The sequence below is a fragment of the Castor canadensis genome, chromosome 11 (genome assembly GCF_047511655.1).
Source record: "Castor canadensis chromosome 11, mCasCan1.hap1v2, whole genome shotgun sequence".
Classification (NCBI taxonomy): domain Eukaryota; kingdom Metazoa; phylum Chordata; class Mammalia; order Rodentia; family Castoridae; genus Castor; species Castor canadensis.
Window position 1 is genome coordinate 134068430 of NC_133396.1, and position 27923 is coordinate 134096352.

At 35.1% G+C, this 27923-nt stretch overlaps 2 protein-coding genes across 8 annotated transcripts in view; both read left to right on the top strand.

Annotated features, from left to right (window-relative positions):
• Positions 1-15607, top strand: part of Zbtb41 (zinc finger and BTB domain containing 41) — a 38676-nt gene extending 23069 nt beyond the window's left edge. For all 5 annotated transcript variants that reach the window (XM_020174108.2, XM_074048723.1, XM_020174106.2 and 2 more), the window contains 4 exons: positions 1334-1440; positions 3166-3271; positions 4069-4157; positions 12728-15607. In XM_020174108.2, coding sequence (XP_020029697.1) covers positions 1334-1440; positions 3166-3271; positions 4069-4157; positions 12728-13380 — 955 coding nt within the window. In that variant the 3' untranslated portion in view covers positions 13381-15607. The remainder of the gene's footprint in view (positions 1-1333; positions 1441-3165; positions 3272-4068; positions 4158-12727) is intronic.
• A 10189-nt stretch (positions 15608-25796) lies between these two features.
• Aspm (assembly factor for spindle microtubules) overlaps positions 25797-27923 on the top strand; it is a 47423-nt gene continuing 45296 nt past the window's right edge. For all 3 annotated transcript variants that reach the window (XM_074048724.1, XM_074048726.1, XM_074048725.1), the window contains exon 1: positions 25797-27250. In XM_074048724.1, coding sequence (XP_073904825.1) covers positions 25927-27250 — 1324 coding nt within the window. In that variant the 5' untranslated portion in view covers positions 25797-25926. The remainder of the gene's footprint in view (positions 27251-27923) is intronic.

The following is a 27923-nucleotide window of genomic DNA, read 5'->3' on the forward strand; positions in this document are numbered from 1 at the left end:
TTGACCGAACAGATTTTTTTCCTTATAGTATGCAATATTATGTTCATTCTGTGCATAAAATATTATTAAATATTAACTCATAGACAAGTTTATTGAAGCTTTTAGTTAGGTATCATTACTTAAATATGTGTCCTTGAATGAAAATTTGTTAAAACTCTGGTGTTAAAAACTTGGTATATTTCTTCATTCTTTATTACAGAAGAATATCTTTAGTATAAAAATGTAGGAAGATTAAAAACTCTGGAATTCTCAATTTAAAAAGTCTTCTTGTATCAATTGTTACTTATTTAATTTTGTAGCTGCATCTCTTTCTACATTTGCAGTTTATGAAAAGTTGATTTTTTTTTCCTAAATAAATAGGTAATTATTTATTGTAAAATGTGTATATAATTTAAATTCTCATTAATGCCCTCTAGAGTTTTAATGTTAAGGCCTTAACATTTACACCTTCACTTATTTCCCTTTTGAGTTTAAACAGGGAGTGTTTTCTAAAGGGAATGTTTTTCCTTCAGATGTAGGCTAGTTGCATGGAAAGTTTACTGCTACTAATTTTTGTAGTATCAGGAGTTGTTTTGGCAAATTGAATAGGAAAGCTATAGGTTTCACTAGGATGCATTTTATATAGTTAGATAGAAAATTGTGGGAGTAAAAATGAAGTTAAATGAAATTTAATCTAAACTTTTGGTCATGTCTTTGTTTGGTTGTACTGGAGTTTGAACTCAGGGTCTCACGCTTGCTAGGCAAATGCTTTACCACTCAAGCCATGCCCCAAGCTCTTATTTTATGTCTTGAGTGACTATAAAATGAGCCCCATTTTGTTCAATCAGTATGAAGAAAAGTGGTAAAAATGTACTTTTCATGTGGTTGAGGGCTTTTAAAATGTAATAAATTCTCAACTATCAGTTTGTAAGTGGAATCAGTTGTCCAGAATAGGATTAATTCTGTTATTTGCTGCTGTTATTCTTTATCATTATCATATACTTAGTTACTGATTCCGTTTCCTGAAATACTTGTACTTAACAGTTCTGAGATCTGGCCACTCAGATAGATAATAGTCCTAGACATTTGGTAGAGTCATCAAAGTAGATTTAGGATCTAACAAATTAGGAAGGTATATTATCCAGAGGTAGTTTGACCATGTGCAATTGTTGAATGCTTGTTTTTGAAGAAATGGATAGGAATGCAGGATCACTTGGCAAAAGACTGAGAAGGACTCTTCAACTCACAGGAGTAGAGCAAATAACAGAAGTGATGAGTGTACAGCCCAGTTTGCATTATGTGTTCATTATCAAGCACTTCCTTCTGTGTCACCAGTTTTAATTTTTCTTTATAGACTTCACTTACGAGTGCACCATGATGACAAAAGATATGAGTGTGATGAATGTGGAAAAACATTTATTCGTCATGACCATCTTACAAAGCACAAAAAAATACATTCAGGTAAGCTGTATTTTGTACTTCTGTTTCCAAAATTATTTTTAAAAACATTCTTAATGTTTTCTGTTTTATCTGTTTTCTTCTACAAAATCGGAAAACAGGAGGGCAGAATAAGTCCTGCTCAGGGGGGAGGGCTGGCAACAGTTGGAGGGAGGATGTGGTGGGGAAAGTGGATTGGAGGATGAATACAGTGTAAAAAATGTGTACACATGTATGTAAATGCAAAAATGATACCTTTTGAAACCACTCCAGGAATCCAGGGAGGAGGGAGTAAAAGAGAATGTAGAGAGGGTGAATTCTTGTATGATATATTTAATACATTGTAAGAATCTGTATAAAGGCCAAAGTGTACCCCCACCCAGCACAACCATAAAGGAAAAAAAATAGAGCATATTACTTCATGTTTACATTGGCTATAGTCTTCATAAATTGGCATGTTGATCATCCCTTTGTAATGCTGGTTCTGAAGGCCTGTCTGTAAAACACATCTTAAAGGGAATTATTTTTATGACATGTTCAATGACAGTTTAATGATTGGATCACTGTTTGTGAATGTAAAGCCTATTTTAAAGTTTAATTTTGAGAAATTGTCAAAAATTTCAGTTTACATGTCATGCTGTTATTTGCAACAATTGTTAGCCTTTCCCTAAAAGGAGAATCCGTAGTTCTCATTTTGATTATATTTGAGAAGAAATTGGTGAGAGTTTGGTGTTTATAGACAAATGAATTTAATTGGGTTTTAAAGTTGGTGTTACAGTGAATTTTGAAACCTTGTCTTTCAAAAAGAATACCTTAATAATCCTGATCAATTTCAGACCTTTATACTGTATTTATAATTTTTGTATTTTGGGGATTTCTTTCATATTTTCCTCTCAGATGTTCAGAAGTGCTAAGAGAGCCACCTATATGAGCACAATAATGGGAAAGAGCCATCTCTATGAGCACAGTAGAACAGGTGATTATCATTATTATAAACATAATTTAAATATAAATTATGCAACAGGTAATAATCACTTTCTTAAATGATCCCACTGAGATCATTTAAGAGATGTTAAAAGTCTAATAACTTTTCATTGGATTTGTGCTTTTTCGTTTCTAAGAAGAGAATTCTAAATTCCCAATTCTAGAGGTCACATGAATTTGCACATTGGTATTGAGACAGTGATTTTGAAAGACCAAACCTTTGAAACTAAATGTAACATTAGAGAATTATCTGGTGTTTTCCATTGTATCTCTGTTTTGACTCAATGCACATGTAAGAAATCCCCACAGGTGAGAAATCTTTGAAAAGTACAGTACAAAGATCTGAAAATGTCCAGGTCCTTTTTATAAACAAGAAGAGAGCCTCATATCAAGTGTAATGTGTATACGTTTGAGGGGTTTCACATCCAGACATACATTCCTAAAGACATCCTTAGTTTTGAAGTAATTTCATTTACCTTGCCCTGCTATACTGAAAGGTAAGATTTGAAGTCTACAGCAGAAGACTGCTAGCTTTTCTCCAAGTGGGAAAAGAATGCTAATCTGTGAAATTAGGCATAGATTTTTTTTTTTTGAGGAAGATATTGATTACGGGATATAAAGGAAATAGGCCGGAATAAAGGGTTGCTTTCTTTTCCTAGTATATTTCCCATCATGTATCTCAGTGTTTTGTCATTTGTTTCTGGAGGGAACAAAACAAAACTGAAATGCATGTTTTAATTATGATATTTGGGTCTTCATTTTTAGGTGAAAAGGCTCATCAGTGTGAAGAATGTGGAAAATGTTTTGGGCGGAGGGATCATCTCACTGTCCATTACAAAAGTGTGCATCTTGGAGAGAAAGTATGGCAGAAGTAAGTGAAAAAGCAAAAGTTCTCATAATTACTATGTTGGCCGAGTCTTTGTTGGAGAAAAGTTAGAATTTTCTGTTCATTTTGTTCAATTGCGGATTGGTTAACCTGCACCCTTTCTCTAGTTTTATGTAGCCTGTCTACAATACTGAAAGAATTGAACTAAGTATATATTTTTTTCTACTTGTTTTCACTTAACTAAAGGCTGGGGTGGTGGCCATTGACTTTTGCTTAGTGCTACTCAGCTCGCCCCTAGGTTGGTCCTCACAATTAAATTTTGAATTTGAGATTACTTGAAAGTAATTCATAGGCAGTCCACTCACTATGCTACTTATTACTAAGTTTACTTTTGGACATTTAGTATAATAAAAATAAAGGGCTTGTATTTCATTACTTTTATTTAGATATGAAATTAACTGGGTTTCTTCAGTTCAAATGTATAATATTGAGTTGTTGATGAGAACGATGTGAACTTTTATTTTTTTTTCAGTACTGGGGTTTGAAGTGAGGGCTTTGTACTTGTTAGACAAGTGCCCTGCCTCTGGAGCCATGCCCACAAGCCTTTTTTGCTTTAGTTTGTTTTTTAGATAGGGTCTCATGGGATTACCAGGCCTGTACCACAACACCTGACCCCAATGTCAACTTTTTAATGAATGAGGGTTTTAAGATTTGCTACAGTTTATTCTTAATCAACATCAGTATCTACATAGAATTATATGTACAATTAAAGGTTATAACTTACTTTTGTTGTCATTTATTTAAATTCTGTGGTAAAACTCCCAAAGTTATTTATTTTTTAGATATAAAGCAACATTTCATCAATGTGATGTTTGTAAGAAAATTTTTAAAGGAAAATCAAGCCTGGAAATGCATTTTCGGACACATTCAGGTAAAACTTAATGAGTAGTTTACATATATTTTTGTGTAATTATTCAGGAGCAAAATATGTCCATGTATGTTAATTTTTGGTTAAGTTTTTTTCCCAGTAAGATTTTCAACTGTTCATCCAAGTACATACCATGAATTAGCAATATTATGGTCCTCTCTTCTCTAAAACAATAGAAGCCTCAATGTATTTTTTAAGTCTCATTTTTTAAAATTTGAGGAAATTTTCTTACAGAGAATTTACTTTCGCTTTCGTACTCCTTTTCTTTTGTTTTATGGTTCCTCCTTTATTTCATTTTCTTAGGTTTTGGTTATTGGTGTTTTTATTTCATTTTTCTGAAGGAGTCATAGGCCTCATTGTCTCGTTTTCCAAGTTACTATCATTTAGCTTTCCATTTTACAACACCATTCGTGATTTCTAGGTAGTTTTAGTAGAATACTTTGCTTAAGCTGCATTTTAAACACTGTCGTCTTCTAAATCTTCCTTTTTCCCTTTGAGAGCACAATTACATTTTGAAATACAGAATATTTGATTTTTTTTCTTATATATCATCTTAGTCTTGTCTTCACTATCTTTAATTAAGATTTCCTTTTTAAAGGAGCCCATTTATGCATTTATAACTGCTTTGCTCTGTATTCAATTTGTGTTTTTTTCAAACTGCTGTTCCAGAATAGAATGAATTGATTTCATAAATGGAAACTAACTGAATTTTGGCAATTTAAATACCAAAGAATTGATAGTGAAGATTTCTTACTGATAGAATGTTATTAAATTTCACTTTTCCAAGTGAAAATGTTATAATTTGGGGTACATACATAGGACTATAAAATGAAGAAACTAGTTAATGATATCTTCCACATCAGTAATAAGTTAAAATTCAATAGAATTATGACTTGAAGGAGACAGTGAACTTACAGAAAGTTAACCTGAGACCATTGATGATTTAAGAATTATAAAGGAGAAATGCTGTAGTGCTGGGTGAATGGCATTAAAAATTTTGAAAGCACTGATTTATATTAATTGATTTTGATGACAGTATGGAACCTGTCTTTGGCTATTTCATAGTTCATTGGAATTAGAGACAAGTTCCTCTGCCCTTTAAAAATTGTGGAAATGAGTTCTATTACAGAATAAAATGACGACTGTTGCTCTTACGGAATGACTGGGAGATATAATCTAAAGCATGGGTCAGCAAACTTTTATGAAAGGCCAGGTAACAAGCATTGTAGGCTCATGCAAGCCAGACTACGTCACTCAACTGTGTCTGCTATGGCTGCTTTCATGTCATAGCAGTGTGTAAACAAATTAATGTAGCTGTGTTTCAAGAAAACTATTGGCAAAACAGGCAGCAGGTTGTGTTTGGCCTACAGGCTACTGTTTGTCACCTCCTAAATAATCAGCAGGTACCCAGACAGGACATAGAGTTCCAAGAACTAATTACCACGTTCCCTCATTCATTGCTGAGATTTAGAGCTCCACAAACTCAGTTCTCTCTCTCTCTCTCTCTCTCTCTCTCTCTGTGTGTGTGTGTGTGTGTGTGTGTGTGTGTGTGTGTGAGAAATGTGTGTAGTTTGTATAGTTCATGGTAACCATGTGACCAAAATGTTAGTTTATTAGTTTAACTTATAGACAAAAAGAAATATTAATGTCTACTGGATAGGGTGCCCTTACCCAGGAAGTAAGAGTTAATAAATGTATTGATCAGAAGGAAAATTGCCAGCTATGGATGCAGAGTAAAATTAGGTAGTAATTTCATGGCAGTTTTATCCATATAAACATTTGTCCTCATTGCCATGAGCTCAAAGGGTATTGAACTATCTTTGCCTTCATAGCAGTATACCTCTCTGGTGACCAGAACAACCTTGTTTTCTGCAGTTAGGATACATTACATGTGCTGCCAATTTCTTGGTTTTATTTTGGAATCCCCTTAACTAGATTTTCTTTTCTGTTAAGTATGTCCTTTCTGCACATATATATAAGGTATCATACAGTAGATTAGTTTCCTTTTGGGTACATTAGTACACCTAATTGCTTTAAATGAGTAGATGTAATCAGTGCCTAGCCTATGGCTTGCAACTGGTCCATTATACTTAATAAATATTTGTTGAATGGATCAACTTACTAGTTTTCCTATGACTGTCCTCTAATCTCTTTGTTTTAAACTAAACGGTTAGAGAAATTATTTGGAAATTGTAAGATTTTGTGTAATCCTCAGAGTACTGAATATATGTATTCTTCAGTAGATGATTGACTGAAACACAGAATCAGCATAAAGCTCACAAAAATTTAGGACTTGGTTTTAGCTTGGTGAAAGGCTGTTCAAGATTAATTGTTTTCTATTCTTATCGAAATACTTACGCACATAAAGTACACAAATCTTAATGAACAGCTCAGTGAATTTTTATAATGAATATATCCATGTAGCCACCACTCAGTAAGATATAGAACATTACCAGAACTCAGCAGCTCCTCCCCAGTCAGTAACCTCCATGCAAAGACAATGACTATTTTGACTTAAAAAATTAGTTTTGTGTGTTTGAATGTTATATAATGAATCCTCATAGTATGTACTTTTTTTTGGTCTGGCTTCTTTCAGCCAATATTGTATCTGTGAGATTCTTCTATGGCAGTAGTTTGCTTTTATTATCTTATGAATATATGTACTTTGATGGACTCGGCTTGTATTTACTTGGCTCCATTATGAGTAAGGCTGCTGGGAGCATTTTTTTTGTTCTTGTCTTTCCATGCATATGCATTAATTTTTCCTTTATTGGTTGTCTTGACAATACTGAATGATCCAGTCCATGAATACTGTATATCCCTCCACTGATGTGTTTTAAAATTTTTTCCTCAATGATTTCTTTCAGTTTTGAGTATAAGTATCTTACACATACTTCTTTAGATTTATACCTAGGTGTTTCATGTTTTTGAATGAAATTTTGAACTTGTTTTTAAATTTTATATTTTATTTCTATGAACATTTCTGCAGAATATTCGTATACTGACTATTCAGTGACATTGCTAATTTTTATTAATTTTTAATCTTTTATCTCTAGGTTTTCCTTTTGGATTTTCTAAGTATACAAATATCATCTGTGAATAATGACAGTGTTCTCTTCCTGCTCTTTTTTTTTTTTTAAGTGGGGTACATACTGCCTTGTTTACATTTCTAGTAGTATACAGATAGAAACATTGATAGCAGACATCCTTGTCTTATTCTCAGTCTTAAAGGAAAATCTGTCAATAATTTGCAGCTTACCATGATATTTTCTAGTTTTTCTTGTAGGTGCCATTGATTAGATAAAGAAATTACCAACTTTTTCCTACTTTAGAGTGTTTGTCATGAACAGGTATTGAATTTTATTATATATTTTTTTGCATCCACTGAGATGATCATATTTTAAAATTTTTATTAATGTTGTAAATTACATTGAGTTTTGAATGATAAAACTCATATCTCTGGAATTAAAGCCAGATTGATTCTTGATGCGTTATCCTGTTCATCCTGTCATGTTATATTCAGAATGTAGTACATCTTGTTCATGGTCAGTTATCCTGATAATGCAAATTCAGTTTGCTTACATTTAGTGTTCTTTTTATTCATGAGGGCTGTATTCATGAGGCACTTTAAAAATAAGCTTAATTGTTTTCCTTAGAAAATTTATGACAAGCTTTTTTTTTAACCGCAACTAAACTAGTCTCAAAGAATGACTTGGGAAATAGTAGAGCTTTTAGAGTTACTTGGAAGAATTTGTGTTTTCATTAATGTTTGGAAGACTTCACCAGTAAATCCCTCTGTTGTGTTTGTTATTTTCTTTAGAGACAAATTTTAGTTAAAGATTCCTTTTTCTTTTTGTCTTCCTTATTGCAGTGCTGGGGATTGAAAACAGGGCCTTGTGTGTGCTAGACAAGCGCTCTTTCCTGTTCTACATCCCCAGCCTAACTAAAGAGTCTTGATAGTTACAGAGCTGTGAGATACTCAGTTTCTCTTTTTTTATTTTTAAGGGATTCTGTTTAAAATGTCAAATTGATTGGCAGAATTCATCTTTTTAGTGATTATGAGCTCTTCAGTGATAACCTTTATTGGTAATAACCTGCTGTTGGTAATGTATCTTTCCTTGCTAGAGATTTATTGTTTACATCATTTAAAAGCACCACTGAGTTGTGCAGATTTTTCTCTTCATTGATTTATTTCTCTTTGTTGATTTATTTTGAATTTAATTTCTTCTTTTGTCTTTCGAATTCCTTCTGTTTCCTTTGGGCTTAATTTCTGTCTTACATGGCATTTTTATGTGGATACCTAAGTTACTAAATTTTATCCTTTCATTTTTTTTTTTTTTTTTGCTGTATGCATTCTGAAGCTATGTTATCCTCTAGACACAGTTTTAGTCACATTTCATACCTCAAGTTTTATATTTAATATTTACCTTATAATTCAGTTAAAATATTTTCCAATATTTATTCTGTTTTTTTCTCTCATTCATAGTTTATTTTGGAACTGTATTAGTCAATTCTTAAATATTTATGGTTTTCTAAGTGCTTAATGTTACTGATGTCTGGTTTAATTCCACTCTTGTCATAGAACACAGTCAATTGTTAAACATTCTACATTCTTTTTACATGTTTTGTACTTAATCTAAAAATTAAAGTCTCTAACCTAACCATCACTGTATATTGTCTGTTTCTCCTTTGATTTTTAGATTTTTTGTTTTATATATTTTGATGTTATTTACTGGATATGTATAAATAACCAGTTTTTATAACTTTATTGAATACCTTTTTTTCTCTCCCTTTAATTTGTATTTAAGATGTGTTTCTTTGGGTATTGTTTTATCTATTTTAGTGATCTCTGCCTTTTAATTGGAATTTTTAGTTCATTTGCATTATATGTGATTTCTCATTTATCTAGGCTTGAATCTGTTGTCATGGTATTTGTGCCATCTGTTCCATAGTGCTTTCTCTTGTCTTCTTTTATAATCAAGTGTTTTTGTTATCCATTTTCCCTTTAGTTGTCTTTCCATAAGATTATAATAGAGTTCTCAAGACCTAGGCTCCTGCTTTACCTATACACTGCATCTGAGAGTGTGCTGAGGAGGGAAGAAAGTGTGTTTTTGTTATCCATTTTCCCTTTAGTTGTCTTTCCATAAGATTATAATAGAGTTCTCAAGACCTAGGCTCCTGCTTTACCTATACACTGCATCTGAGAGTGTGCTGAGGAGGGAAGAAAGTACCTCCACTGCCTCAATACTTCCCTTGTCTATAGAATCTTATCTCCTTGAGTTTTGGCTGACTTGGTTGTGCCTTGTTTTATTTTATTTATTTATTTTTTTGAGAAGGGTCTTGCTGTATTGCTCAAACTGACTTGGAATTGACTATGTAACCCAGGCTGACCTTGAACTCTTTCTTGCCTCACCCAAATGCTGGGATAACAGGGATGCTCCACCATACCCACCTGCTTTTTGGGTTATTTTAAAAATCTTTATTCCCCTTTTCCCCCCATTTCCACTAAGAGGCATGATACATAAACTACTCTATCATGTCTGAAATAAAATCCTTTAAGTTATATTTTTCAGTATTAAGTCTTAATATCAAAATATAGCTGATTCTATGGATGACTTTTTTTGTTTCTAAAAACTCAAGGGCTATGATTTTAGCTGAAAAGTACTTAAATCTCTTTTTTCTTGAGTGTTTTGTTTCCTTCTATTCTTAATAAACTCATTATGTAAGTCTTAGACAGACCTTTCTGTAGGTTGCTTTAGGTGTTTGATTTACAGTCTTGAGATGTACCAAACTTGGATTCATATAGATAATTTTACATAGGAAGACTCACTGTAGAAATAATTTTTTTCCTCTGTTTCTCCTTTGTTTTATTTTTTGTGTTTATTCTTACTGTTTTTGGTAGTACTGGGGGTTGAAATTAAGGCCTTGCTTGTGCTTGCTGCAGGAAGTCTTATCACTTGATTCACTCCTCTAGCCCTGTTTCTCCTTTTTCAAGTTCATAGTCTTAACTTTTTCTACTTGCGTATCTTTAAGCATTCTAAACTTGTTTTATGTATTTGCAATGTCAACATTTCATTTAATGGATTTTTGTCTTTTTACAAGTCTAAATTGATTTCTCTGTTGAAAATGAAATGTCTAAAATGAAAGTTTTCAAAGTAGTATACCCATTCTTATCCTTTTTTTCTGAAAGTATTTGTTGCACACTAAACTGACTGTTAAGTGAAAAAAGAAAAAGAAAGAAAAACCCGCTGCATTTTAAAATCTTTTTCATGAAGACACAGAGGGAACCATAATGGCTAATACTATGCCAAAGGAGAACATTGGAATGAATCATTTTCCCTTAAAAAATTAACTATGCTTTTTGTTTCTATCAGTCAAATTGTGGTACTGTTTTTCTTTTCAGCAGCAGTCATAAAATCTCCTTGCCTGAGAAGTGATGATGCTAGGATTTATAGAAAGAACTTTATAGTTCTTAAGAAATTTTACAATTGTTAAAAGCTTTTTTCATACACTCTGAACTTTTTCATATCATCTCTGATTCCAGGTATTTAGCTGCACAATCAGATTTTAGATGCAGTCTTTTCTGTATGAACTTAAAAATATTTTGATTTCCGAAGTGTTGCTCCTTTGTATATACAAATATTAAGTAGTATTTGTATTACTGCCTGCTTCCCTTCCACTTTAGTGACATCAGTAATGTTCTTGGTCCAGAAACAAGTAGAAATCAAATAGCACCACATCCCAGCATCCTAATCTACATACATTTTTCTGTTAATGGGATTTGAAGGTTCTTGTGAGCTACAAAGTATTAACAGATAATAATAGAGATTAGTGTTTCTACTAAAAATGTACTTATCTCTTTTCTAGAGAATTGATGATGATGTTTGAAATGGAAAGATGAAGATAATGGTATCAACAAGCCAATATAACAATGAACATGTATTCTTTTCATTTGGTTTTTTTTTTTTTTTCCATTTTTCTTTTATTATTCATATGTGCATACAAGGCTTGGTTTATTTCTCCCCCCTGCCCCCACCCCCTCCCTTACCACCCACTCCACCCCCTCCCGCTCCCCCCCTCAATACCCAGCAGAAACTATTTTGCCCTTATCTCTAATTTTGTTGTAGAGAGAGTATAAGCAATAATAGGAAGGAACAAGGGGTTTTGCTGGTTGAGATAAGGATAGCTATACAGGGCATTGACTCACATTGATTTCCTGTGCGTGGGTGTTACCTTCTAGGTTAATTCTTTTTAATCTAACCTTTTCTCTCGTTCCTGGTCCCCTTTTCCTATTGGCCTCAGTTGCTTTAAGGTATCTGCTTTAGTTTCTCTGCATTAAGGGCAACAAATGCTAGCTAGTTTTTTAGGTGTCTTACCTATCCTCACCCCTCCCTTGTGTGCTCTCGCTTCATGTCTTAATGCTTACTGCAGTACTAACATGTCTGGGTATATTTTCTATTGCCTTCTATAACAAATTACTACAAACTTTGCAGCTTAACACTGATTGATGACCGATCTCAAAGTTCTGTACGTCTGACATTAGGCAAAAATATTGGTGTCTGTAGGATTGTATTTCTTTCTGGGGTCTCAAAGGAGGAATCCATTAGCTGTTTATAGTATTGGCAAATTTCAGTTCCTGTCGTAGGACCAGGACCAAGGTTCTAGTTATTTTGTGAGTGGTCAGCTTTTCACAGATTTTAGTGGCCACAACATTCCTCGGGTCCTGGCTCTTCCTTCCGTTTTTAAAGCCAGCAGTTTGGGCTGTTATTAGCTGTGCTTTAGGACCCCTGCAGTTACATTGGGTCCACCTCTATAATCCAGTTAATCTCCCCATTGTAAGATCTTACCATTAAGCAACCTATAGTCCCTTTTACTGTGTAAGGCAACATATTCACAGTTTCCATGGATTAGAACAAGTGTGTCTTTGAGGGGTTATTGGTTAGCCTAAGATTTTTAAATGTTTTATAGAAAACAAAATTAAACTGTATAGTAAGAACCTGACTCAGAAGGAATTAGAGACTGATCTAGCTTTCTTACTCTTATCCCTGATGAACTTTTCTTATTTTGACCTTAGGCTAGAGATGAGTATTACTACTTCTCATTCTGACCAAAGAACCGGATTAAACAGAGTTGCTGTTTTGGTTGTTATCTTCCTTGGGTAGAAGGAAATCAAATGTTTCAGTTCTAACAAACCTTTGTGGGCTATAATGGGAATAAAGTAAGCAATAATATTAATAGCTAAGGTTTATCAAGCACTTGTCATGTGCCAGGTATAGTGCTAAAACACTATTACTTTACTCTCTTGTTTAGGGAGTATTGTTATTCTGTGTTAGGAAACTAGGCTTCGAAGTTGGTTAGCTTGCTCAGTGATTGGCTGGTGAGAGATGTATTCAGAATTTAACTTAGATCTATTTAATGTTGAATTCATTTTCATTATGAGTTTACAGTCTTCATTTTGTAATAGTATACAAGAATATTGTTCTTACCAAGATTTTGCTAGTGTGCATATGGAAAATTTGCTGCTTAAATCAAGTGGGCACATTTTACATTCAATTTCATTTTTGTTCATGCAGGTGAAAAACCGTACAAGTGTCAAATTTGCAATCAGTCTTTTAGAATTAAGAAAACTTTAACAAAACACCTGGTTATTCATTCTGATGCCCGACCTTTCAACTGTCAGCACTGTAATGCAACATTTAAGCGGAAAGACAAGTTGAAATACCACATCGACCATGTTCATGGGATAAAATCTCCTGATGATCCTCTCAGTACTTCTGAGGACAAACTTGTGCCCTTGCCAGTAGAGTATTCATCTGATGATAAAATCTTTCAAGCAGAAACAAAACAATATCTGGACCAGCCCAAAGTTTATCAATCAGAAGCCAAGACTATGTTACAGAATGTATCTGAAGTGTGTGTTCCCGTTACCTTGGTCCCGGTTCAGATGCCTGACACTCCCAGTGACTTGGTGCAGCACACAAGCACCCTTCCACCATCATCCCATGAGATCCTGTCACCACAGCCACAATCAACTGATTATCCACGTGCAGCTGAGTTAACATTTCTGGAAAAATACACTCTTACTCCTCAACCTGCAAATATAGTTCATCCAGTCCGACCTGAGCAAATGCTAGATCCCAGAGAACAGTCTTATCTTGGAACATTACTGGGCCTTGATAACACTACTGCTGTTCAAAATATTTCCACTAGCGAGCATCATTCATGAGTAAACATTCCACAGACTTTTCGATGGTCATGTGCTAATGGTAGCTAGAAGCTAGTGGCTTTTAAATTAGTAGGCTGCTACTTTTTTTTCATTTTCTCTAGTTTCTCAAGTCCTCAAAACAGCTTCAAATCAAGAAAACTGTCTCTGTTGACTGAACATGTGAATATTGAATACATTTTGGCATACTATTTGAAGTAAACGTTTTTTCATATTTTAAAGATTAGTGCTATTTTTAATGAGTCTCAAACTTTTCAGAATTATTAGTTATTGGCTTTATACGATTTTCTTTAATTATCAGTGCAAATTTTTATTTCTTACTTTCATCTCTCTTTTCTGTTCTCCCTGTCTTACAAGTAAGTTAAGGACCATCTAGCCTTTAAGAGGGAATGTAAGAGTATACTGATAATTACAACTATTTCTTTTTATAACTGTGCATTATTTTATCTAAATTTTAAAAAATTGTTATTAAGAATTTGAATGTATAAGAAAGACCTGGATGCTTCTGTGTTGTCTTGCCACCTATCCATAGTTTTAATTTATCATTATACTTTGGATTTTTGAGAAGTTCAAAGTGGAAAGCTAACTAATGTAAGATTAGCATGTTAAATGAAATGTGGGAATGAACTGATAATTGGATTTTGCCTGTACTTCAGTTATGATGAGGTACAAATATTTGCAAATGTAGGTCTAGGTATTAAATTATCAAGTTGAAATGTGTTAAAAGAAAAATAAGAGTTTTCACTAGGTATCTTCAAGTTTGCCTTTTGTATTTTGTCATTTATTTCAGAAACATTAATATATATCACAGCATATATCTTCATATCACTAGAAAGGAGCAGTTATGACTAATCAATGGCATTTAATTGAACACATTACTTTCAGCTTTGTTTACTTTAGCTAACTGAAACTGGGAAACAGAACCTAATACTTCATGTCTAATAGAAAAAGTGCCAGACACATTCTCAGATTTGTGCCTGATTTAACTTAGTGTCATTTAATTGAATGGAACTATAACTTCTGTACAGATTTACATACAATTCAGATCTTTATTTTTGCTTTCATATATGCCCAGTGTCTGTAATTATTCTTGATTCTTATTTTTGTATGAAACAAAAGTTGAGGACTTAGTGAAAGGAAAGAGCAGTCACAGGAAAACCTTACTGATTGAGGAAAAAGTCAAAATTATAAAATACCTTTAGAGATGTGCACTTTTCATTTTTTTCAAGTCAATTTACACTTAAACTAGGATAATGTTTTCCTAGTGGGGTTGCTTGAGTATTAGACTAGGCAGGGTTGATTTATTATTAAGGTGCCATTTGTATGTAAACTACTGGAAAATATAATTCTAAAAGTTTTCTGTTTCAGTTTTGTTTACACTCCTCATTGCTTTAAGCACTTTCTTGTGTGTAAACTGTAAAGTCTGGCCTAGCCCTTGTGAAAAAAAATCACAAATAAAATAAAGATCTTTTAGTGAATAAAATTTAACCAGTTAGTAATAGAGGAAACTATTGAAGCACTTAAGAAATGAAGGTACTTTCTAGGAACATTTGCCATATCTTGTATAACAGAACAAGATAAAATGTTGAAAATTGAGGCAGTTAACCAAAGTAGCTCTTAATAAATAATAAAACCAGCCTAAGTTTTGCCTCATTACTAAGGTTTGGGTGTAATTATTTGAGGACCAGCATATGTAATTGCTGTGTTGCTCCTTATATTTAAGCATCCTTATTTACTTTGTATCTGGGGTACTTACACGTTAGAGCTTGACTATATGAGGTACAGTGAGTCTACTAGTCTTTCGACCTGTCTGTTAAAAGTACATCTTTATGATTTTTATCATGAAGACTGATGAGATTTTGACTAAAAATTTTGGTATAATGAAAACAAATCATACCTAAAAGTACTCAGCTTTATATATAAGCTAATGTAAAAATTTGGACTTATAAAAAAGGCAAACTATGTATGTGTGTATGTTTGTATATTTGATGGCAGAAAAAGAATATTTCATTTTCACATTGAAAAGAAAACTTTGCTTTTTGAAGGTATTTAGGGTTCTTTTAATAATGATGTTCTAATGCTTTAAATATAATGGTTTAATTGTAGATAAGGGTTTACATAGAACTTACCTGGAATATAGCTCTTAAGTAAAGTGAATAATTGTATTTTGTTACTATTGTAGATAACTTGAATAGTGATTTGATGTTTTAATAAACATTTTCACATGTTATCTCATTTGAACCTTATGACCAGCTCTGAAGTAGAAAGGACATGATGTATTTCCATTTTAGAAAGCAAGAATCTGAGGGCAGGATTCAAGGACTCACTAGGCTCACGTGATCAATAAGTGGCAGGGCCACCTGTAAAGAAAGAAGAAGGTGGTGTTAGTGTGTGCTTACAATGCATGTGCCAGGCACTCCATTCTCTCACTTAATCCTAACTCAGTCTGGGAGGAAGGTAGTATACTTCTTAGAAAGAAATAGGTAAACAAGAAAAGCAGCCTGCTGCCTCTGAGTTCCAAACATATAAGAAAAATTTTAATTGGGAAAATTTCATGGATTTGGGCAAACTGAATGTATATAAGGAAGTTGGCACAAAAAGTATAAAGTGAGGTCCTTCTCTTTCAGTTGAACTTTCTGTAATCTAAAATTCATTTATTTTGTAACTAAGAATTTTGAATTTCATGACTTGTTTAGCCTCGATGAGAATTTTTTATTTTATGAGCATAATTTATTGTTTTAATTTTTAGGAGCTAGCAGTTAGCACTTAAACTGTAAATTGAATAATTTATCAAGTGCAGAAATTTATTAACCTAATCAGTTTTGACTTAAATGCACCAAAGATTTTTAGTAGGTATTAGATAGTTTAAAGAATTTAAATTCTTTACTGTTTTAATATTTGTCCAAAGAAGCACAGTTGGATTCTGAGGATAATGGATTTTTAAAAATTTCGTTAGTTTGAATGCTGGGATTAAGTATTAAATGCTTGTATTTTATGTATAAAAATAAGAGCAGAAGAAAATACTCTGGGAATGTTGTACTGACAAACCAATTACAAGTAAGAATACTCAGTTTTCCTCAGTTTAATTGAATGTTACGTGTTTTAGTGAACACTATTAAATGCTGAATAATAAGCTTTTTTTTACACTATGTTGTCAAAATTTTTCTTGTCTTAGCATTGTTTTTTAGGTCAAGTTGATGTTATCTTTATAAGAAACCCCACTGTCTTTTGCAGTCTAAAATATTATTTAAGGTTAGGGTTTGTCCCTTATGCCAGCAAGATCTCTGTAAAAAACAATTGTAAAGGTAGTAGACTTTGCATATTTAATTTAGACATTCATTGCTGGGAAGAGGGGAGTAGAAAGATAGGGTTTTTAATTGGTGCTTTAGTAAATGACTGCCTTTTAAGTGATGGTAGGTCATGTAATGAGTACTCCAGTAAATTTCTCTCAGCCTTGTACAGTGTGGGCATATCTTGACTGCAAAGTGTTAGGTAAGGGCTAATAAGTAATTAAGTATCACTGGTTGCTTTTTACTTTACAATTACAAACAAATTAAACAGGCATGTTTACAAGCTTGAATTTTCTTCTTACCACATCACACATTTATTATTGATGAAAAGACAGATTTTGAGCCTTTGCTCTTCGACAGTGCCCTTCTCACCATGTTTTCTGGATTGACTACTTTGTGCCTTTTCAAAGTGTTGTAGTTGCTTCAAGCTGATTCTGCTGCCTAGACTGTACTGTTAATAATTGATTGTGTTTTTGGTTATGGGGGTTATGTTTATGTTGCCTGCTGGTTGGGCAACAGCTTTTTTTTTAGTTTGCTTTATGTTTTTATAGGAAGATTGGCATTAAATACTTGTCAACATTTGTTTTTACTATTTATGTCTTCTTTTTTTTTAAGTCTCTGGTGGCCTTTATAGTTTCTGTGTAGCCACTTCTGGGCCTGTCTCTAGATGCTTATTAGAAGAATCTGACAAGTAAAATGAGCAGTCTGTCACTCTTCTCTCTCCCTTTCCTCATCCCTCCCCATAACCACTTTCCACAACCACACAGCTCTGTACTGCATGACTTCTTACTTGTAGACTGAGCAAGGGGTGATGGTTTGAGATGAGTTTGGGATCAGCCACATCCCAACCAATATATAACTATAGAACTTGAGTTGATGAACTCAGGAAAATTTAGGACTTTTATCAGAATCATATTTGGGTAGTCCTAAGATTTAGTGCCAAATTTAAAATGAGTAAAAATGTATTTTTTGATAAGGAACTAGTTCTAAAATTTTAAGTAGTATTATGGCAAATGTGACTTGCTGTTGAGTAATGGAAAATGTAGAGTAATTTTCTAAATGACTTCTCTGACCTAGACAATTCTATAGACCCTACCCCTTCTTTTGCACATTTCCTTTTGTTTTAACAGAAGGTCCTCCTTTCTTTCTTATAAAATTATTTTTACCTAAGATACTTTTCCCCTATAATATTAGCATGCTTTCTGCTCTTTCTTTTAGGAAGTAGTACTACTGATAAGATAGAAATAATAGGATTTGGTTGTGTGGAAGATGAGAGAAAGAAGCCTTCACTAGAGAGAGAGTACTTATATTTTGCTTATTTTTCACATTTCAACTTGCTGTATGTTGATCTTAGGCCTATAACTCTTAAAAAACCCCTAAACAATTCAAATTTAGTCTGTGCAGCCACTTATATAAAGAGATATTAGGAATTATATTAAGAGTGTAGAGGTTACACAAAGATGAAAATAACCTCTTTTTCAAGTTCTTAGGTAAAGAAAAGTAATTTCAACACTTGCATTACTGCTGGGGAGTCTAAAACATTTCTTGAATGAAGAGCATGTACACCTCTCAGTGTTATTGTGCCTCTTTGTTTGATATTCCTGCTTGCATAAAGTCAATGTATTGTGCTATAATTATAATGTTTTTTTTCCTTTCAACAATCAGATTCTTCTTATCTCTATAAATAAAACTATATTACACTTGATGAGTGTGGCTGCCAAAAAAGGATGCAAAGCTGGGTATTTAGCTGCTCCGTGTTGTGTGGTAATTGTTCTGATTAAGGAAATTTATGATGTACATTAAAATAGAAATGCTTTTGATCTTTTCTGTCTTAAATCATAATTATTGTTTTTAATTGAGGACATTTAAAAGCAGTTACAAGGGAAAATCTAAACTATGTAAATTGTCAACTGTGTGTAAAGTATCTTGTGGGTTTAATAGGTATTTTGTTTGTCTAATGTTTCTTAAGTATAAATGTCTTTATAGAAAAACTCAGTTCTTGTGGAGAATAGAAAGTGTCTTGTATATTGAATTATTTCTTTGTGTTATTTTGATATTTAAAATAAATAGGAAGTTCATTGGTCCTAATAAAGTGTATCTAAGTTTTATTGAATTTCATTTTTACTGCATAGAAACACAGTATTCTGCACACCTCTGTAAAAATTGAATACAAAAGCAATAACAAATGGAAAACCATGTATCTTAGAGATATTTTTAAAGCATATTGCTCATAAAACACATTGTTTAGAAATACATATTAAGTATGTAAGACATTAAACTATTGTGTCTAATATAAATTTAAATAATGACTACTTTGCATGAAGTAGTCATGCTATTTTGTTGAGAGGTTTCTAAAGTACAACAATATTCCACTAATGAAATACCTATTCAGAATGGGCACTCTTATCTCTAATTCCCCCCGACCCCGCTTCTCAGAACAGTAAATTCTGGTTGTGGGAGAAATGATTGCTCATTTAAGGCTTACACTATGATATGAGACTGTATCCCAGTCTTGCAAACTATCAATTCCCTCTCTGTTATTATGGCCTTCAACAGGCATTATCTATTCTATAAAAGCAGCCAATTCTGAGAGTGTTAGAAGACCAAGTTCTATGACCCTGAGCCCATTTCTGCAAAATTGAGTCCTCTGACACAGGTAATATTGTGTATGATACTTTAGTTATCTGTTGCTATCCAAACAGTGGCTTAAAACAGCAGTTGTTTATTATCTCAAAGTTGTGTGGGAGGATCTGCAGTGAGGGAGGGTCTCCAGTCTAGGAGTGGTTCATTGGGTAGTTTTGGTTGAAGTCAAATGTTAATCATGGTCACAGTCTCTTATTTCTGGGGATCTTTGATTAATTAGCTTTTACTACAAATCCTGGACGTTATCATTCAGTCCTTGCATATGTGATAAGTGCTGTACCATCTTGTCTGATGAGTGCTTATGGGCCTTAAGCACTTGTGGGTCCTATCATTCACTTGGAGATCAGAAAACCTATTTTCATTAAAACTTCCTCTATGGTCATTTCTGGCATATAAAGAACAGTCACCACATCTTTTCAAGAGTATCACAGTCCTCTCATTAATGCATTTTTTTGAAGTCTTCATAAAAGGGAAGATTCTAGCATGAGGGGAGATATGTATGTTTAAGGGTGTCTTGACTGAGTAGCTTGTACATACAGATGTTCTCCAACATTCCCATCTTCCTCAGCCTTTGGACTCATCATAAAATGCTAAGTATGTTCCAGCATTTTGACATGAGTAAACCATTCAATTTTAAATTGGTGGACCTAACACACTATGAAAACCAATGTAATAAATTGGTAAAATATCCATGGTAATAAATTTAGCCTGATTGTTTTACTTAAGATTTATCCCCTTGGTATAACACCATGTGGATCCACTTTTAGGCTGTCCTATAATTCTTGTGGTATACAATATGGTCTCTTTTCTCCCATAGTACATCTTTCACCTGGCCAGGTTTCATTTTTTGGAACCTGAGCTAATGAGAGATCATGGGGATGGAGAGAGGGTGGATGCTGAGGAGAATTTGCAGTGACTTGAGAGTCCCTGTTCCAGGTGCAGTTCTGAAAGACTAGGGAACCCCTCAGATTGGGACAGGTTAAAGGAGACCGTCTCTGTTGTCCAGAGAAGCTTATGGAAATAAGGAAGATGATAGTTCTCAGTCATGTCAGTTTTGTCTAAATGTCACTCTGTTATCTTTGTATAGCCGTATTAGATACCAGAGATAATCAACTTACAAAGAAACCAGGTGTATCTTGGTTCACAGTTTTAGAGGTTTCAGTTTGTGACCACACAGAATGGCCAGGAATGCATGGTAGAGCAAAACACTCAGCTCACGCAAGGGGGAACAAAAGAGGAAGGAGTCAGGGTCCCACTGTCCTCTTCAAGGCATGTCCCCAATCAACCGAAGACCTCTCACAGGCTCCACCTCTTAAATGTTCCATCACCTCCTCATAGTTCCTCACTGGGGACCAACCCTTTACCACATGGAACTGAGGAGGACATTCCAGATCCAAATCATACCCATTCCCAGCAGCCCAAGCCTTCATTAAATCTGTTACCTCAGTTTAAAAGAAAAGCAATGTTGAGCATTTGAATAGCACTACTATATTTACTAGCAAAGCCCTAACCTTCCTATTAGACATTTGGGTTTAATCTTTGACCACATGTTCCCTAAGACAGCAGAAAGTGAGGGACTTCTTTAGAGCTTCCTGGATCTAAAATAGCCTCAGTTGTTTGCTTCATAGATTTCCATTTTTTCTCCTGTATAAGTTGTCTAGGGTGGCTAGGCCAAACCAAGTAGCACTATAGTCATTTATAAAGTGTTGGCATATCACTTTATAAAGGTGTCACAACCACTCGATCATTGAATGAATTGCTTCCAAACACACCTCATCTTATGCTATTCCCAGAAATAATTTGAGAAGTTATGATGCCACATGTGCCTCACATCATCTTAATCTGCATCTCCCTAGCAACAATTAATGCCTATGTTCTTCAAATAAGATCAACTCAATTCTAGAATTCCATGTTAAGGGCCAGTTCCTTAAGGCCACTTTTGTATCAGTCAGAGTTACAAAATTAACGGTTGTCCTATTCCAACTTAGTATAATGAAATGAAATTTTAATAAAGGGACTATTTGTCAAGATGTAGTTGGTGTAAGAAAACCATAAGTGATAGTGCAATACCTTGGGACTAGTAACAACATGGTACTCTGACTGACAGGGTCCAAAGGGGTGAGGAGACAGTGCCATCTGAAGATGGCACCTCTACAGCTCTGTGTGATTCTTCATTCACACAGAAAGCCAACTAACATCCATGGGGGATGTTCTCCTGCAGTGGCCAACCTCTTCTAAGGCAAAAGAGAAGCAAGCCACTGAGTAAGAAAATCCAATGAGGTAGCCAAGACAGATTAGCATCCCACAGCAGAGAGCAGGTTGGAAAGCAGTGAAGAGTAGAAGTGGAGAGGCAAGTAAAAACCTATCCAGTACAGCTCATTTTAATTTTTAAAACAATGCTAGCTGAAAACAATGCTTCATGAAAATATCTGTAAGAGCAGATATAAACAAATATATAAACAAAATAAAATATAAACAAATATAAGAGCAAATGTAAATAAAATTGTGCTATTAACATATTAAGAATTGTAGCAATCATTTGAGTGTCTTAATTAGAGGGTTTATTTGTAATGTTAATATAAGTAACATTCATAGTAAGCTGTATCAATTATGTGTATGTGAAAATGATTGTAATTCATATTAATATTTTTACTAAAAATAAAACTACCTACTAGCATTCTATGTATCAGTTCTAAAAGATTTTTTAAAAGTTCTCCTTGAACAATTTTGTTTGTTTAAATATTAACAGGGTTGAACCTCAGGTCAAATTGGGTGTCATTGAATATAATTCTATATTTCATCTTCCTCATTTTGTTTTTTCACTCAAAGTTTTCTTTATACATATTTTGTGTAGCCATATGTACATATTTACATTATTCTTGTTATTAAATTCCTACTGCTTTTAATGGCAGTATGTTGCAGTGAGTAAGAGCGAGAACTAAGGCCAAACTGCCTGGGCACCTATCCTAAGTGGCTCTGTGCTCCATTTTCTTCACCTGTAAAATACAAACAATGATATTTTTATCCTATGAGATACCAAATTGGGCTCAGTGGTGAGATAACTATCTAAAGAACTTGTAGCTATTCCTGACATAAAGCAATATGTTTATAATCACTATCACCAGATATCTACAAAACCAATAAGTTATGCGTCGATGGCATTATCCATCAAAATAATCCGCTATGAATTATTGGAATCCCGGCTTTCATTTATCTGGTTTTGCTCTAGTATCCTCAGGTAAGAAAACAGCATGTAAATAAAGGTACTGAGTCCCTATGGCAGTGATTAAGTAGGCATCTTCACATGAGTTATCAATTTAATTTCTTTTTCCTCGTGCCTTTAACCTTAGGAAACTGCTAGTGTGCAGTTGATTGACATAATCTTGGGCGGGGTGTATCAGATAAGAGGAATGACTTAAAACATTTTCTTGCCTACTTAACGGTTTACTCTGTGGTGTCGGGCACCGTAGTGATTATTGTATTTATGTAATGCTCTCTTGTTTTCATCATAACCTGGTCACAAAATCTAAACGCAATTTCAATTCTAAGCCACCGGCTTCTGTGTCACCAAGACGCAGCAGCTATTTCACTTCCTTTGCTAGGAGCGCTTGGCGCCTGTGCAATCATTTAAACAAGGCGCTGCCGTCTCATTGGCCAGGAGTTCTCGCTCCCTGATTGGCTCCCTAATGGTGTGGGCGGACCCTAGAAGGCGCCCATTGGTGGAGGCAAGAAGTTTAAACGAAGGCAAAACAGCGCACTAGTTTTGCGCTGCGTTCGCGGGCGTTGCTCCATCCTCCTCCTCCAGGAGCGCCGGCCACTGGAGAGGAAAGGGCACGAGTTCGCCGCTCCGGTCTCCGCGGCCGCCCGAGAGGCGGGTCGGAGTCCGCGCTCGTGAGCCGCCTCCCGCGAGCCGGGGACCGAGGCGGGCGGGCGGCTCGCAGCTGCCATGGCGACCCGGCGAGCGGCGCGAAGCGGCTGGGAGGTGAGCCCGGCCGAGCCGCGGCGGCGGCGGCGGCGGGACTCTGCGGCCCGGGAGGACGCGACTTCCCCGCCGGTGCTGTCGCTCAGCCACTTCTGCAGGGCTCCGTTCGTCTGCTTCGGGGACGTCTGCCTGGGGGCCTCGCGCACGCTGCCGCTGCTGCTGCACAACCCCAGCGAGGAGGTGGCCGAGGTGCAGGTGCCCCGCGTCCGCGCCGCCCAGCTCGGCTTCAGCGTGGCGCCGCGCCGCGTCCTCCTGCAGGTGGGTCGGGGGCGGGCGCGACCCCGCAGGGCCCCGAAAGGGGAAGGGGCCCCGGAGAATGAGGTCACGCTCCAGCCGGTAACTGTGGGCGTGGCCTTGACACAGCTGGTGTTTTCCCGTGCGCACGTGTGTGCAGCGTATACGAATTGTGCATATGCTCTGTGCATGCTGTGGGCGCGTCCATAGTGTATGTTATAGGGCATTATGTCGTATCGTATTAGCTGTATATACTGCCGTATGTGTATGGCCAGGGCAGGCAGTGACGAGTGGTGACAGCTCATCGGTGCGCTTGCACTGAGTGTCTGCAGCATCTCAAGTAAGCGTTGGTGTTGAACACGCAAGCATCATTGCAGCAGGCGTTGCAAAATACTTTTCGCCTTCCAGATTAATAGATACTCTTTCATGTTCTATTTTTTTTTTAAGATTGTCAGGAGTACATTGATTAGAGCTTTTAAGAAATTGCCTCCCATCAGTCATCATCTTAACATGCATTTTAGTTTCTTGTGTATCTTTAGAGTCAGATGATGACATTTTCTGGTGAAATAATCGACTTCGTTTTGGCCGAAATGTCTACAGCAAAAAGCAAAAACAAAGGGTTGTTTTCAACATATATGTGTGGTAGGTGCTTATGCACGTTTGTGTGTTTTAATCCTTTTTTTTTTTTTGCCCTTGCTGTCAGTGTAGTTTTAATGGTGCATCACATTTTAATGTTGTGAAGGTTGTTTTAAGAACTTCCCTTGTAGCTGTCACAGCATCATATTGACCATGGTCATCACCAAAAGCTGGACAGTACAGCTCTCGTTTCAACTGCTGTGTTCTTTTCAGTAAGTAGAACCTTGTGAAATGTGAGAACCATTGGCTGAGGGAGGCCTGAGCTCTGCTTGGTAAAGCATTGCGAAGACACTGGGCCATGCATCACTACTGGTTCTGCACTCCAGAACCTGCCTGCCCCTGCCTTCTGTTTTATGAACAGACACATTTCTTTGCCAGTTACATAATGCTTTCATGTAATTCTATTTTGTTGTAACGTAGAAGCAAATTTCTTTGTTGTTTTTAGAATAAATTCTTCTTTATAGAGTAATAATTCACTTAAATACAAACAGCCACTGATGATGCTATATTCTTTCTTCTTTCAAACAAAAACTTACCTTTTTCCCCTGACAAATTTGTTTTGTCATGTCAGGGTTTCTCATTTGGCAGATTCTATGTGCCTTACTCTGGGATATAGATGTTAAAGTCTGAACCCTGAAATCAGACTTCCTGGGTTCTAATTCCTAGTTACATGACTTCAGCAAAGCTTTCTGGACTTGGGTGGCTTCATCTGTGAACATGAACAGTCATAGTACCTGCTTCCTTTGGGGGGAGCATGAGTCCTGTGATACCTGCACCTGTGCTGGGAGCATAATAATTGCTTAGCAAGGATCAATATTATGAGGTGGACTATAGAGGAGTTTGTGGCAAAGAGGGAAATTAGTTGATCATTTTCATGTCTCTTTTTGCAGAAAGTCTTCGTAATTCAAGGTTATTGTATTTGAAATAGAAGTACTGTCCATAATAAAGAAGTACATTTACAGTTTTTTTTAATGTGGTGCTGGGAATTGATCTCAGAGTCTTGCATGCGCCAGACACATACTTTAACATTGAACTGCATCCTCAGCCCCACAATAAAAAATTTAAAAACCATTGCTTTCATACAACTAGAATTTTATTATAATTTTATTTTGTTATGAACCCTGCTATTGCTAATGACCTTTTTCCTTACCACGAAATGAGCAACCCAACAAAAGAAAAATATATTTGACTTCTTAACTGCTATTAGGCTTTGGAGGGTTGATATCCTAAGTGTGATGTGGTGTGCTTTGATTATTATATAGTTACTATTATCATGATCATTTAAAATTTATCCTTTTCACTATAGCCTAAAGAAACAACTGCTATTTCTGTTAACTGGACACCCTTGAAAGAAGGCCGAGTACGAGAGATTGTGACATTTCTTGTAAATGATATTCTGAAACACCAAGCTATATTACTAGGAAATGCAGAAGAGCAAAAAAAGAAAAAGGTAATGCTTCGGTCATTTGTGATTTACTCTAAAAAGTGTTTAACAATATGTAAAAATTATTTTGATGACAGGCTTGAAATAATGTACATCATATTGCTTATTTCAAAGTATTATTCAACAGCTGTAACTTTATCAATATATCTTGTTTAATTTTATAGAAGAGTCTTTGGGATACCATTAATAAGAAGAAAGTTCCAGCCTCTTCATGTCATAATAAAAGGACTTCAAAAATTCAAAATATCAATAAAACATTTAGTGTTTCCCAAAAAGTCGATAGAGTTCGGAGCCCGTTGCAAGCTTGTGAAAATTTGGCTATGAGTGAAGGCTGTTCTCCAACAAAAAGCAATTCTTTAACTCTTGAAGAAAATAAGATACCCATATCACCTATTAGTCCCACTTTTAAAGAATGTCAGAGTGAAACTTGCTTGCCACTTTTTCTGCGTCGGTCTACTGCCTACTCATCTCTTCATGCATCTGAAAATGGGGAACAATTGCAAGTAGAAGATTCCATTTCAAAGGGTTTTAATTTTAATGAGAATGTCATCACCGAAACTTCCTTTAATTCCATAAGTGTTAGTGGCCAAAGTGAAGAGAATAAACTTGTTCTTACCCCAAACTGTTCTTCAACTTTGAATGTAATACAAAGCCAAGGAAATTTTCTAAGTCCAGATTCTTTTGTAAATAACAACCACACAGCTGATAATAATAACAAACCAGGCTTGGTGACATGTCTCTCACCAGATGCATTTAGGACAGATAATTTAAAGCCTTTGTGTTTGGAATCAAAAACTGTTCCTGAAATTTCTCGAACAATTTTAAGTCCAGATTCTTTCATAAATGATAATTATGGACTAAAGCAGGATCTAGAATCAGAGTCAGTCAATCCTATTTTATCCCCAAGTCAATTTGTAAACGATAACATGACACATATGTGTATATCTCAGCAGACATGTGAAGTATCACAATTATCAAATTCAAGTTCTCGACTCCCACAGTTTCCTAAAGATTGGGGGGGAAATGAAGTTTTGCCATGTATTCCTGAATGTCAGAGTTCAAAAACTTCCAAAGTTATTTTTGAAGAATTTAAATGTATAGAAATGAAGTCAGATTACTATGGTTTTACAAAACAAGCCCATCCTAGTTTTTCTTCAGTTCAAGAGGTTTCTCTTTGCAACCACAAGAACCAACCTAAGAGACGTCCAATACTTTCTGCTACTGTTACTAAAAGGAAGCCCACTTGTGCCAGAGAAAACCAAACTGAGGACAATAAACCGAAAGCAAAAAGATGTCTTGACAGTGTAGTAGGTGATTGTGAAAAAGTAAGAGATAATCAGAAAGAGGCTTTTTCTTCATATCTTCCAGTTATAGAGCCAGTATTAAGTAAATCTAAGAGTTATAAAAATGAAATAAGTCCTTCAAGGACACCTTTTGTTGCTCGTAAAAGAAAGAGTGATGGGAACATGGAAGTTGCAAAGGTGAAGGTTGCTGCTGCAGAGCACACAGAAGAGTGTGAAATTAAAAGACTCCAGTTTTCTCCCTCTGAATCTAAGACAACTTTCACAAAAACCAAAAAGATGATAACACCCATCTCAAAACGTATTAGCAACAGGGAGAAATTAAGCCTGAAGAAGAAAACTGGTGAGTCTTATTTATAAAAGTCTCTAGTGGAAGTATACTTCTAAAGGGATTATTTTCTGTTTTGGTTTAATAAACCTGTTTGTTTTCTTAGTAAATTCACTGTTGATAAGCTTACATTAACTAGTACTTTTATCAGTTTGTTCAGTCAAAGGCAAATATAGTGTAGGGCTAACTTCTGAAATAGTTATGCCCTGCCTATGTTTAAACTTCTGATATTTTGTTTCTGAATTTTCTGCATTATTTTTGATTTTTAAAAAAATATTGTATTCAAATGACTTGGGCTTCCTGCTGTTTTCAAACTTTATTTCTTTCTTGAAAACAAAACAACTCGAAGGTCCTTTTTCAGTCTGCCTCATCCATATCTCTCCTTTCAGAAGTTTGAGTCTGGCTTATAATACTATTTCTAAAACTACTAGTATTGTGATTTCAAAGTCATGACAGAAGATTCTTCTAATAACCTGGCCTTTTTAAACCATGGCACGCTAAAAGCATCACAGTCTCCAGTTACCATGTTTGTGATTTCAGCATTTCTCTGTAGAACTGATCTCCAACCTTTTTTTATACCATTTCAACAACTGCACTTCCTTAATGCACCATTGTTTCCACAGCCCTCTCCTTTCTTTGCTCAGCTTGAATTCTGTAATTCATCATTATCACTTCTTTAACCTTCTTT